At 38.2% G+C, this 14,668-nt stretch overlaps 1 protein-coding gene across 2 annotated transcripts in view; it reads right to left on the bottom strand.

Moving 5' to 3' along the window:
• LOC128612325 (connector enhancer of kinase suppressor of ras 3) overlaps positions 1-14,668 on the bottom strand; it is a 52,203-nt gene that overhangs the window by 21,177 nt on the left and 16,358 nt on the right. For both annotated transcript variants that reach the window (XM_053632384.1, XM_053632383.1), the window contains exons 3-7: positions 7,083-7,285; positions 5,833-5,920; positions 3,023-3,064; positions 2,285-2,404; positions 1,983-2,042 (exon numbers count right to left, since the gene is read on the bottom strand). In XM_053632384.1, the coding sequence (XP_053488359.1) occupies positions 1,983-2,042; positions 2,285-2,404; positions 3,023-3,064; positions 5,833-5,920; positions 7,083-7,285 (513 nt within the window). The remainder of the gene's footprint in view (positions 1-1,982; positions 2,043-2,284; positions 2,405-3,022; positions 3,065-5,832; positions 5,921-7,082; positions 7,286-14,668) is intronic.

The raw sequence follows: 14,668 nt of genomic DNA on the forward strand, positions 1-14,668 counted from the left end.
TGTGGTTATACTAGTATGCTAATGCATTCCCCATAAATATGGACTCTGCCACCCACAAAGAGGGGGAGGTTTTCTCACACCCCACCATTATCTTACCCCTCCCTCTCTTCTGTTTGGCACATGCCAACAAATGGTTGTGTACAATATCAAAGTTGCCGTACCGACAGGATTTGGAGAGAAATAATGTAAAACTGAAAAAGACCCAAACCCACAAAAACCACAGAAACATATGCATATATAATTAAACATGCATGGTTCTAATAAACAATTTAATGAGCAGAGAAATGGGGACATAAAGAAGCAGGAGTTATATAAATTATTATGGTTGTTATGGAAAAATGCAAATAATGGCCAACTAAACTCCTCTTATTAGAGCCGTAGATTAAAATCCATGTCTGTGCTCTTGATGTAAAAGGAGAAGTAATTGCATTTACAGCTGATTTTTTTCTGTTGTGGTGTATATCCCATACTAAATAGTTTTAGATTTTCAAATGAAATAAGACATAAAACAAAGGCAACCTGAGCAAACTACAATACCGGTTATTTATTTATTTTATTGCCGCCAAAAAACAATAATCCAATACCAATCACCCATGTGAAAAACTAATTGCCCCCTTGACAGCTGTGCCGTCTTTAGCAGCAATAACTACAACCAAACGCTTTCAATAACTGGAGCTCAGTCTTTCACCGCACTGTGGTGGAATTCTGGCCCAGTCTTCTTTGCAGAACTGCTTTAGTTTAGCCACATTGGATTGTTTTTGAACATGAACTGCCTGTTTAAGGTCCTGCCACAGCATCTCAATTGGTTCAAGTCGAGACTTTGACTAGGCCACTCCAAAACTTTAATTTTGCTTTTTTTGGAGCTATTCAGAGGTGGACGTTGGATGCTTATGCTTTGGATCATTGTCTTGCTGCATAATCCAGTTGCACTTGAGTTTCAATTTGGGGACTGAAACCTTAATGTTCTTCTGGGTTAGCAGTGGTTTTCACCTTGCCACTCTTCCATGGATGCCATTCTTGCCCAGTGTCTTTCTGATAGTTGAGTCATGAACAGTGACCTTTATTGATGCAAGAGAAGCCTGTAGTTCTTTTGATGTTGTCCTTGGCTCTTTTGTGACTTGCTGGATGAGTTGTTTCTGTGCTCTTGGAGGAATTTTGGAAGGTCAGCCACTTTTGGGAAAGTTCACTACTGTTCAGTTGTTGTTTTTTTCCCCATTTGGAGATAATGGCTCTCACTGTAGTTCTTTGGAGTCCCAAAGCCTTTGACAGCTTATAAAGCTTTGTAACCCTTCCCTGACTGATGTATTTCAATCACCTTTTTCCTCATCATTTCTGGAATTTCTTTCAACTTTGGCATAGTGTGTTACTGAGTAAAACCTTTTAACCAACTTCATGCTGTTGAAAAAAATTCTATTTAAGTGTAGATTTGATTGAACAGGGTTTGCAGTAATCAGGCCTGGTTGTGTCTAGTCCAGCTGAACCCCATTATGAATGATGTTTCATAGATTTGGGAAATTAGTAACTACAGGGGCAAATACATTTTCACACAGGCCCAGTTGGTATTGGATAAATTTTTTGCTTCAATAATTAACATTATCATTTAAAAAGTGAATTTTGTGTTTACTCAGGTTGCCTTTGTTTTATCTTAGATTTTGTTTTCGTTTCTGAAACAATTTAGTACGAGATATACACAAAAACAGAAGAAATCAGGATGGGGAAATACTTTTTTCACGGCACTGTACTATATGTGACTTATATAATATATTAATATTCCGGTGTTTTTAGTTCAGTTCAGTTTCTGTATGACCACTGTATGAGCCAAGTATGTGTTTAATGCATGTCCAATGAAACTGCTCAAAGTGCCAAACAGTAGAAGCTCTGTCTACTTTCAACATGCTGATGCAACACACTGTGTCAGGAAAGGCTAAATATATACCAGCCCCAGCATCAGATGGCATCTCAAAGCTGAATCACAATCTTACATGTTCAGTTGTGCCAGTGATGACATGAAGCCCATCATAGGTAGATTTTATGTACATTCCCTGAGAGAAAGAGAGAAAAACAGAAAGAGACAGAGTTGACATAAGGCATTGTGGAATACATAAATCCTGAAAGGTAAACAGGATGCATGAAGCTTACTTAGTGTACTTTACTTGCCAGCCAGAAATATAACAACCATGATGGACAGAATCATGTCTGCTGAGGTGATTGAAGCGCTTTAATTATGGTATGTGAACAATTTTCATGTTTGTCTAACAAAAACAGGAGGGTGATAAGTGCTCACCAGGCCTTCTCCTGGCTTGATGTTGGTCAGCTGCACTTCCTCCAGGCATGTCAACTGGCTCATTAGAGGATCTGAGGTTGTTCTCACAGTCTGGTCACAGATATCATTTAGCACCCTGGACTACAAAACAACAGGAGGACAGCGTTTAGCAACAATGTGATAGGAGAATCCTGGCACATTAGAAACAAATGGAAGAATCAGTTCCCAGAAGAGAATTCTTTCACAGACAAGTTGTCTCTATTCTACTGATCATGGATGATTGCAATTGGGAAATATTTTGCTCAAGTTAATGCATTTTATCAAGGTTAGTGTATACTGGGAAAAGGGAGAAAGTTGCTAATGTGACCTTTTCCTGGACTGTATGGTAATGCTACATGAATATAGGGGAGACTTTAATATGAACACATTATTAATACATGCATAACTGCTCAAAATATTTCATGGAGGGGGGTGTATGCAGTTATTTGTGGAAGAAAATAGTTGTCAGAAGGCCACAAGAAGTGAGGTTGTTGAAATGCAGGGTGAGAAGGGGGAAGTCTAGCAACAGGGGAAGTAGGTACGGAGAATGTCATTAACAGGAAGCAGTGATGGACAGCGAGGGCCTCTGGCAGTGGCATTTAAACAGGAACCCTTAGCAGAGGATTACGCTGGGCCTTTCACAGCAATAACAATGCTGGGCTACTTTATCAATATTAATGGGACAGTACTTGTTCAGTAACATTACTATCAAATACTTACAACTCCCAGAATCTTCTCCTCCATGTCATAAACAGTGCAATCCTGCAGAGAAAAAATGAGAAAGCGTTAAAGTCTGAGCGCATCTAAACTAAGTAATAACCAGTAAATCAGGGTCAGTGTAGTGTTTATATAATTAGTGATCCAGATATAGCAGTGGAAGATGAGCTCCAGCCACAAATAAACAGCTTTGACTCGTGAATTACATACTCATGTCAGCTGTAAGACAACATAATTACATAAGACGTGAAGGACAACTACAGTGTGAAGAAAATAGAAGGGACTGGCATGTAGTAAATCATTTTCAGAGAATGGCAAACATCTGCAGTAATCTTCAGCCTTAAAGGTCTAGTATATTATACTGGGTGCATTTCTAAATAGTTCAAATAAACCATAATCAAATAATCATGACAGAGGAATGTAAATGTCTCTATGTGTATATGATGCACATGCTTAAAAGACTGAATGTTTACACAGCCTTTATTACTTTTGGCAACACAGCAGAGGCAGTTAACTTGACCCCCATAGGCAGTAAGACCTCCCCTGTCTAACAGAAGAATGCCTTTAGTGTCATATGTCCATATGTCTAGTGAGCACCTGTCTGTCAGCTGGTAGCACCCCACACACACACACACACACACACACACACACACATTTAACCACAGAGTAATGATGGTCACATGGTGAAGTCGTACCACAATCATGATTCAGTACTTAGAGCGAACAGGATCACTGGATGTGTGTTTGTATGATGCTGTAGCCCATGTACTGATATTAGATTTGAGCAAAATAATCCAACTATCCAACAGAACAAATAGTGTGTCTGTTTCTTGCGAGAGGTATTTCAAATTGTTTTGTGCTAAATATATCACAGTAATACTACTGACAAATATTTTTTTCCTTTTGACACCAAACCTAAGGGTTTCCATTAAACATGATTCAATAGTAAAAACAAAAAGTCGATATGAGGTTTAGGAAAGAATGTGGCTTGAAATGCATAGTTCCTACAGTATTTTTCATAACCACAAAGAGAAGGAATGTGTGACAGTCACATTATTTTTTAAAATGCTCCAGTTCAGCATGACTTTCCACACATCAGTATACACATACTCAATTTCTCCCTCTGTTGAGCTTCTATCTTCTGCCAGATTTCTCAGATGAAAATTATTCACTTCCCATTTGTGGGCACTAGTCCATAGATCAGACATGGACACACAGAAGAAACTGAGTCATGGATGTCATCAGACAACAGCTGATAGAGATTAGGTGGCTCTCTAGTCAGCTTCTGTTATGAAACTGGAGAGGCTTTGTCCATGACTGCAATAAGGAATCAGAGAAATCTGTGCTGGCACAACACCTGAACATAATGCCATTTTTACAGCGGCCCAATTTTAAGATTCTTCTTTGCATCATCCCATAGTTTATTGAAGCACATTAGTTGATAATTAGATCAGTTTTTCGGTTTGGGGAAAATATAAGGCGTCTTTACTTGTTCTCGGTCATGGGAGATGAGGCAGGGCTGCGTCTTTTAATGTGTGCTTACCACTGTAAACTGCAATGACCGGTCATGCTTAATGCCTGTTAACCGACCATGCAACCAAATGAATTCTTCCCACCCTATTCAATTCTTGACTGGGCTACAGAGTCCTAGCAGGGGTTTGCTTTAACATGTCCCTCTCATGACCCTCAAACCATATACAATGAATACATCTATTGAAAAGAACATTTACTCAATTACAGCACTATTTTGGAACTCACTGATCTGGAAATCAGGAAAATACTGAAAAGTAAGATTCATATATTATACATATATAAAAGTTAATGACTATAAAAATGAAGGGCTTGACTTAAGGGACTGAAACAGACCCGAAATACTGGTAAGGTATTGGATCAAATTTGATGTTTCTGATCTGATGGTGTATTTCAAGTTGTGATCATGCCTGGGGTTGACAGATCCAACTTAAATCATACATATCAACACAGGACACAACTTGTCTTAGAACACACCACCACTGCACAACAGAAACCTGCTTAGTGATGAATGGCAAAACAGTTCTATTACCCACTAAAATATTTTGAGAAGATTAGACTTTAATGTAATTCCCATACAATTTTTATTCAAAATAGAACACCAATCCTATTCAAGGTCTGTTATCCAAAGCCACCAGTTACACAGGACCAACCCATGGATTTGTTGCTTAACAGCAATGTGAACTGCTTCACCTCAGATTAATCCAAGAAAAGTACAGTGTAGCCTGACCCTTCTGCTACCTACCAACTTGACAATGAAATTCACTTAAACCAGGTCTAATCTCACCTTCCAAACAATAGTGGAGCAAATCTTTTTTAAAAGTTAAGACACTGATGGCCTTTTTGAAAGCCAGTATAACAATCTCCAGCCCAGACAGAAGATGCCATCAACACACTTAAATTGTAAACTAGCAGTAGAGTGATCTTTCTAAACCGGAATGCAATTACAATTCAGTATTTTACAAGACGAACAAACATGCTATTAAATCATCTTATATAATAATCTTAAATAAATTATTTGAATGCAAATGTACACATACATTTCCTGATACAGTAAACACAAGAGGTGCTTATCAAAGTGGAAATGCCTCCTGTATCTGCAATTATCACTGCAATGAAGGCACACAGAGTGAAACCTCACAGTGGAAGGCGAGGCACATCCACATGGCATGTTAAACTTGTAAACCCAGAAATCTCATACAGGCAACCTGTGTGCACTGATAACCAATGTATTGCAGAAATCTAAGTGGCATTTCATGAAGCAGGACAGAACAAATGCAGACCTGTTGAACCGTGGTGGTCAACTCCAAGCAAAGCTGAATGATCTTGTTCTTGGTAGTGGTGAAGTCACTGATCCCAGTCAGAGGGGTTCTGTGATAGTGAAAAAGCAACAGATGAGACACTCAGGTACTTTACCAAGCAACACACACACACACACACACACACACAGAAAAAAGGACATTAATTTTAAAACGGAACAGCGGTGCAGATCCTGTTCTCTTTCATTGTTCCCTGTACTCTTCTAAGTCAACCACAACTACCCGGTCACACAATGTCAGAGGTTACCATATGACTAAACCCAATCTGTTAGTTACAGTTATTGCTACAATTGTCCATCCATCCATCCATCCATCTTCTACCGCTTACTCAATCAAGATTAAATCAAACTATCATCAGCTTTGCTTTATGGCTAGCAACATTTCTTGATATTTCTAGACTAGCAGTTTGCAACACATTTTTGGATTTGGCTCAGGTTTTGTAAAACACAATGTTCTGTGGAAACACTAACAGAGCTTTGACGGCTGCAAGGTGTAATGCCGTGGTCTTACAGTTACAATATTTTTCCTTAGACTTTCTTTCCAATATTTCACTGCAATACTACATCACAGAAATCCTTATTGTCTGCTACAGCGTAGTGCCTCTTCTGTTTTGAATGCAGTTCCCACTTTTGATAAATATAATGCACTGTAACCTAGTGCTAATCATCGTTACTTAACCTGTAGTAGTCTGAATTTAAAGACCAATTACAGCTTTCTCAATTATTTCAGTTGAATCGTAGCAAATTACAGAATTCAAGCAATTATTCGAGAAAGTACTACGGCACTATGATTGGTGTTAAACTGTTAACACATTGATATGTGATTAACAAATTAACTTTCTAATCCATATGAATAAAATGAAATCAATACAAGAGGATTTATGGTGATGAGCTCTGCTGTCTAGAGACATTGTCTAGAGGCTGATCTGCGGAAACAACCCGAGACTGTATCTAGTTTCATCCATCCTTGAATGTCCCTGTGAAAAAAAATCTCAGAAATTCAAGACCTGCTCCTGCTGTGTCTGCTGGCAATCACTGAAGTACATGCGAATCTTTCTTGCGCCCTTTACATATCTATTAATATCTGATTCAATTAGATACTTCCTTTCCAAAGAAAAACAGGTTAACCACATGAAAGCTGTACATACAGACTATTCTGTATTTTATTCTGAAAAACTGATGTGCAGGTCTTGCAGATCTTATATATTATTATACCTATCCAGCCATGTGAGAAGGCTTTTCGCTGCACCAATCAGCTCCACCACAGAGGTGAGGAACTCATTGGGGGGTTTGTGAGAGGTGTTGCCATCATGGCTAGAAATCTTCCTGCGCTCTGACGTACTGATGTGTAGATTGTTGGATGCCGTTCTCATTTTCACCACTAGGTTTTTCAACTTATCTGTTTCAACACCATAATTCTGCAGAGGAAATACAGAAACAATACAAAGAACATTAATGTACAGAAACAGAATTTTGCAGATCATTATTTCTAATGTATGTCTGCTGAAACAATTGAAAAGAAATGTATAAGAATGGCAATACAGGGTTGGATTTCATCAAAGAAACCATTCTGCTGATTTGAACCAGTTTCTTATATACAAATAGATGAATAATACCGCTGAAAAGAGTAAGCTGGATATACTGTAGTTTAAACCTGTCCATTTTGATGCTCTGTAATAAAACAAATATATTCAGGAGGTCAAGCTGATAATGTAAGCCATTTGCTGTGTTTCGAACAGCATTACCCTATTTAGAGCCCACAGATTTCTGGCAAACAGTGTGTTGCTGAATTTAGATCCTAAACCTGGCAGTCAACGCTGCTCTTTTAACAGGCCTCGGAAAGAATGAGTCCTGTACATCTGAACCAGTGCACTGGGACGGTCGAGGGGGTGCCTCCTGTCTGCAAAAACCTCAGCTCACAAAAAGTGCTGCACTGCAGCCAGACCCTGTGGTTTAATGATATAGCCAAGGGAGAACAGCCTGTTTCTAGCCAATGACAAGCAGTCTTAACCTGCAAGATATCAGATCAGCATCTCTTCACAGCTGGTTTCACTATCAAAACTGTGAAACAGATAATAGATATTCTAGCTCTTCCTATTAACTAGCCCTGTAATGCTTTCTCAAACACATATGGATGCTGTAGATCAATGGAATGCCCCGCTTTTCCAATTTAAAATGTTAACTGGAGCCATGTAGATCAAAGAACCATGTGCACATCTAGTCTGGACTTAACTATGTTTTTAACTGCTGGTGATGGGAGCCCCAGAGTCCTGTTTTGGCAAAAGAAGCAGACCCCACATTTAGCTTTCACATTACTGCACTAAATATAAGCAGGTTTAGAGAGACTTTCTCACAGATGTTCTGAAGACTCAATATCACTATGCTTTATGCCGAAGAAGCAGACAGTCCAAAGAACTCCAGCATGTTCTCTTCTGGTTTGAAGTACACCAAACCTTTAAGGGCAGCATGGCTGTATGATGTGGCGATAACTACAAGGAGGGATGGTTTGCAATAATAAAGTAAACACTTTCACACAATGGGGCAGCACTTTAACAACATGTTTTGGACAAAAGGAAAAGCCTTCCATAAACTTAGCTGGTGGGATTTGTCAGAACCTGGATAAGATGGGGTTCCTAATTCCTCACGTTCTTATATCCGGGGAAACTGAGCATAGACACTTTTATACTGCATTTCTACTGGACGGTGCGGTATAGTATGGCTCAACGCAGCAAATTAACCATGATCCTACATTTTGGAACACCAACTGTTCTGCCTCCTGAGGGATATGGGAGTAACTGGAGCAAACCAGCAGAAGGCCCTGAAAGACCTGGCTGAAGTGGCAGAGAAAAGCAGTTTTTGGTCTTAGTGATGAGAAAGGAGAAGTGTTCGGGTAGTAACATCTAACCCAAGGTCTTGTTGCAGGGAATGGCAGTGAGACATCTTGCCACTGCTCCGCCACCAGGAGACATTCTGGGGTTAAAGGGAGGGAAGCTTTGTTGAGCGGTGGTACCTGGCCGACAACCCTGAAGCTGACCTATGCCATATGGATCCAGTGGCACTGAGCATGCATTAACAGTGCCATTGGGGCTCACTACAGCCTTAGCACTGGGAGACTTGTATGGTTTGGTTGCGTTAGGATAAATGGTGGCAAGGCCAAAGGAAGAGCTGTAATCCTATGGGAACCAGAGGAGGTGAGACAGGCATTAATGCCATAGCAGGTCAACATCTACCTGTGTAATCAGTGCAGTGTTGCTATTGTGATATTGCAATATCAGAATTTTATTACAACATCTAGTCTTTCTGATAAGTTTTATTTATCTATAATAATGTTTTCTTGTTGCTATACAGCTTGATTTTACATTCCCATGATCCAAGTAAAATCTACCAATCCAATCCAAAATAGTTTCCTATTTAACTTAAAGTGCTCTGATTAGAAGGTTGTGAGTTCAAGCCCCAACACTGCTCCAGGAGTGCCATATGATGGCTGGCACTGAAGTCTGACCCCAGCTTCCTATCAAGTTAGGATATATGAAGAAAAGAACTTCCCTAAAAATTGAACTTAATATGTATACTGTGCTTTATTTAAAAACAACCAGGTGGAAATAGTTTTTCATTTTAGCTTTTGTTTATTAAGTAATATTTTACTACTTGTGCCTAGCACTAGTTATCACTCAATACCCTCCAGAGAAACTCACACTTTCATGGTAGTGTTTAGGGCTGCAACAACTAATCAATAAAATCGGTAATAATCTATAATTAAAACAATCAACAACGAATAATATTATCGATTAGTTGGGGCTGTGACGTTACTGTGGATAACCCCTGTCTGTGATGTCACTTCACAATGGTGAAAAACGCATTTCTATGAATAAAACACATCTGAAAAACCCTAACCCCAAAGTGCACAATCCAGGTTATCCAAAACATGAGAATGTTTTATATTAAGCGCTTCAAACAAACAAAAGTGTATTAACGTGGCTTGTCGTGTCAGATGCGTGTGCTGTTTAATGTGTTCCAGACATGTTTTCTTCAGCACCGAAATGACATTTTTACCTTTATATCCTTATCTGTAAACGTTCAAAATTCACGCTACTATTTCCATTTTACATAAAGGCTGTATTTAGTTATATTTAGAAACAAAAGTAATTGTGTTTTTTATGAGAGCAGTAACTATAATGGGGTTATAACGTAATTGTATATAAATGTAAGAAGTGTCATACATTTACAGAATAATGTAATATTACTGTGTTCAGATGGGTGAATGTGTGTGTTACTGCAGAACATTCAACCTCTTACCAGCTAACACTTGCTTTTGTTTTTCTGTTGTTTTTTTTTTTATAGCATTTTTAATATAGTGATTTAACTTCTGGTTTAAAGCTTGTGGACAATCAGTTGTTTTTTTGTTTTCAAAATATAATGTTAATATATTTTTTTTAAATCCTTTGCACAATGTATAGTATAGCCCACATAGATACATTTAATACTTTTTTCATAGCCTTCAATTTGCAAAATGTTTGAAGGACAACATTGAGCAGAATGTGAAATAGTACGGGGTTTTTTTTTCTTCAAAAAATACACAAAATAAAAATTGGCTTTGTAATTCAACTAATCGACTAATCAGACATAATCAACAGATTAATCGATTATCAAAATAATCGTTAGTTGCAGCCCTAGTAGTGTTATGTAAATGTAGTGCTATGTAACTGATGTGCCTAATCCTGGATTTGGGTTTGTTCCAAAGCAGTGTTGTGCAGTGCTGTTAAGTGGAAAAACATTATAAGGTGTAGTATCTGTTTCTTGTGTTGTTTGAGAATCTAGTATGATTTGCCAGGGGAGAATTTTGGAGTGCTGGTAATGCTAGCCATAGATCATTCCACTGCATACAGCTGGCTGGAACATCTTTAATATATATTCCAGAGCTCTGAGACAATAGAACACACTTTCCACCAATGGGGCTGCCATAGCTTGAGGGAAAAATAAAGTGCTATAAGGTTTCAGCGCAAGCTCTGCAAAAGCTATATTATGGTCCCAGTCCAATTCACTGACATCTAGCTGTGCTCAGTTTAATTGGTTTTACATTTATATATAGTGAAACCTGAGCAGAGTAAGTATAATACAGTATACACCAGGTGTATACTATATAAGCAAAGACGGGATCTGTATGTAATGGCCTTCACACATTGACACACAAATATGATTATTCAGTATGATCATGCAACAGGAAAATGGAAACAACAGACCAATATTCTTAACAGCTTGCAATGATGATGCTATCCTCCCCACTCTCTCTCAGCAAAGTGAAAAGAGGTGGGATTCGATAAGTACAATTCTTTTGAAAGGTGTTGACATTCACCTCCATAACATGTCACTGTAACATTTAAGCTAGCTCCTTCTCAAGGGCCCATAAAATACATTTCATGGAAGCCCTCCTCAAATGGTCTAGTCTATGAAAGGGGGCAAGCGCTGCTCCTTGATGAACATTTCCCATGGCACCAGTGGCCTGCTGAGATGTTCCTCATGTCTACATGGGGAGGAGAGTTTACTTCACATCTTCCACTTCACATGTAAAAAAGAAGTAGGATATTTATTTAATATAACAAATCTTACAGCAAAGAACAAATCAACCCAGGCCAAATTTATAAAGTAGATCAAAAGAAAATTTGGAGTCTTGTGGAAATCTGGTCTGTGTATGCACAAGGTCTGGGCCCTATTACACCATCCATAAGCTGAGGGGTGCTGGATACTGGGATGTACCATACAGTTCATAAAGTATGACATAAGCATCAATCAAGTCCTTCATTCATCCTAAAAAAAAAAGTCTTTCCATGTGTTCAAACCACCTGACAAAGATACTTACATCATTCAACCAATGGGAGACCAGTCGAGTCAGTGCTTAGACCTGAGCGCTGACCCAGCAGATCCTAGACAATGTTTTACTTTTCCTTCAGCTTGACTATCACCAGTATAATCAAAGCTTAGTCAAGCATGTCAACATAAACAAGATTACATCACACACCATTATATTTTTATATATATATATATATATATATATGCACCGATACTAAATTTCTCAGCTGATACCGATTATTCAGAGTGATATCGGCCGATACCGATAGTTCTGCTTTTTATGCCTTTTTTTAAATTAATAATAATTAATTCCACAATTCTGCTGGAAATGCAAATAAAAACTTTATTCTCTCCATTTCAACAAGTTGTTTCACAGGAACTGGTCTCATAAACAGAAAACACATTACTCAAATTAACATTAACACATTAACTAAATTCTAAGATTTCTTAACTTACGGAATGTTATTAATTCATATTAATATTGACTGAATTGTAAAAAAACTCCTGTTAGGCTTCACATTCACTCACCACAAACAAAAGCATTTCTACTCCATCACTGAACATCAAACTGGTAATATATAGGCCTAATATAAACTGTTTTTGGTGATATTAACTCATTACCATTAACTGCATATGAAACATACTACTCTACAAATATATTTTTCTGTGCAGTATATACTACTTTGTCACTCATCTTCATTTAAATCATTCAATGGTGTACTAGCCCTTTAATTCAACACGAGTAGCGCGCCGAGTAGCTCAGGGGGGAAAAATTTGTTTCCACGCCGCTTCACTGCTGCTCACGTCTGTTGTAAAATTTTAGCGGTACAGATATTACAAACTGCAGTTTTGTCATCATTCCACACAAAAGACATCCTTACACACAGCACAAAATCGATGTGTTTTCCCGCCCTCTTTTGATTAACAGGATATTATCGGCCCTGATCATCAGATGTTTTCAAACTATCCCGATAATGGCCGATAGCTGATAGCAAGAAAAATAGCCTTTGTCGGCCGATACATCGGTGCATCTCTAATTTTATATATTACATACAAAAAAAAACCATCAAGTGTGGGCAAAAATAAGTCTTTTTAAACATAGTAGTTTAAAAAGACTTAAAAGTTTAAAAGGAGCCCCATGCTCCTTCCAGGCCTCTAGCATCGCTTGACTGGACCTACCATCTCTCAGGATACAAGGAAGACATGCATCAAGTCTCTCCTATGTCTTAGCACCCAGGTGCTGAAATGAACTTCCCCTGGCTGTCTGAAAAGCTGAGTCACTGGCTGTCCTCAAACAAAAATTATAGACCTACTTTTTCATCAAGCACTTCAATTAGAACTTTGTTATTTTACCTATGTTTCTTCATAATGTACCCAATACTCCCCAACAGGGTTTTTAGACTGATGGTATTCTTAGTCCCTGACCTAGTAAAATAGCATGAGGATGTGTTTTGTACAAAGCACTTCTAGTCACTCTGGATAAGGGCATCTGCCAAATAAATGTAAATGTAAATGATATTTTGAATCCTCCTTGATTATCATATGAATGGCAGCCATGTTCATAGAAAACAAAAACTGATCCAGTGTTTTAGATTGAGTGCAAACTGAAGAGGGTTTCAGAAAACTATTTAGTGGAGAGTCTCCAGCAGCATAAGAATCTCACGAAAACCTCTCAGCGATCAAAGACTAGAGCTTAAAACTGCTTTTATGATGCAGGAAGTGGTAAAATGTAAAGCAATTCCATCTGCCCAAAAAGAGAGGTTGATAATGTTGCAGGGCACAGCTTGAAACTATTTAGTTTATCTCCCCACCCACCTGTAACCTACCTCTACCTAACTTTCCCTTGTACAAATTCATTTAAGACAGTTCAGTTTGCTGTAATCTTGTTAATGTAATTACACTATTAAGATATACTGCTGAGTGTGCAAAAAACATCTCCAGTTAAAAGCTTCTCACACACTTTACCCATTAAAGCTATAGATGAGATAGAGGTTAGAGAAGTAACTTTAATAAGAACGAACAAGACCTAACCCATATTTGTCCACCTGTGTACACAGGACAGAGCACAAAAGCATGACATCAATATAACCTCATTGTCTTTTTCTGAAAAACATTTCATAAAACAGCTGCAAAGATCCATTCCATGAAAAGAACGAAGAAAGAAGATGGGGACTCAAGATGGGCTTTTCATTTTAAGCTTTGTGTAGCTGTCCTTTCACTGACACAATATGCCAATATTTCCATGACTAACACTCGTAATCCTTCCCCACAGGGCATCCTGCCACTGTTGGGCCCTTGAGCAAGGCCCTTAACATTCTCTGCTCCAGAGGCGCCATATCATAGCTGACCCTGTGCTCTGACCCCAACTTACTGGCATGCTGGGGTATGCAAAGAAAAGAATTTCACTGTGCTGTGATCAATAAAGTTTCATTATCATTATGCTGGACTTTCAATCCAATTCTGATTTGTAAGAGTATAGGAGACTTGGTCATGTCCAAAAATATATCTGATAAATCAATATATCTGTTGTAAACATACCTCACTTGCCCCATACAGCAAGTGCACTATCATTTATAGAGCAAGATTTTTCAGATAGAACAGTTAGAAGAAAAAACCTTCACATGACACGGCTATTATTTATGGTTCCTTCCAAACAGGCTCCTGAAAAGTGCTTGGGAGGCAAAGTATAAATCAGGCTTAACTTGTTAGACTTAAAATTTAGCACGCACAAAATGCTAACGTTACAAAAGTTAGCAAGGTACTGTACCTTACCACAGTTTAATGTTACTCCTCTTGAGAGTGAGAAGAATGGTGCCTGATTTGTGTGGAATATATGCATACAGAATCACATGGAATTCTTTTCTTGGGAAAAGATGAAAACTAATATTTTTAGTTTTTCAAGGCATCATTCAATACTACTACTACTACTACTACTACTACTACTATTATTATTA

Source organism: Ictalurus furcatus, chromosome 9, assembly GCF_023375685.1.
Source record: "Ictalurus furcatus strain D&B chromosome 9, Billie_1.0, whole genome shotgun sequence".
NCBI classification, from domain to species: domain Eukaryota; kingdom Metazoa; phylum Chordata; class Actinopteri; order Siluriformes; family Ictaluridae; genus Ictalurus; species Ictalurus furcatus.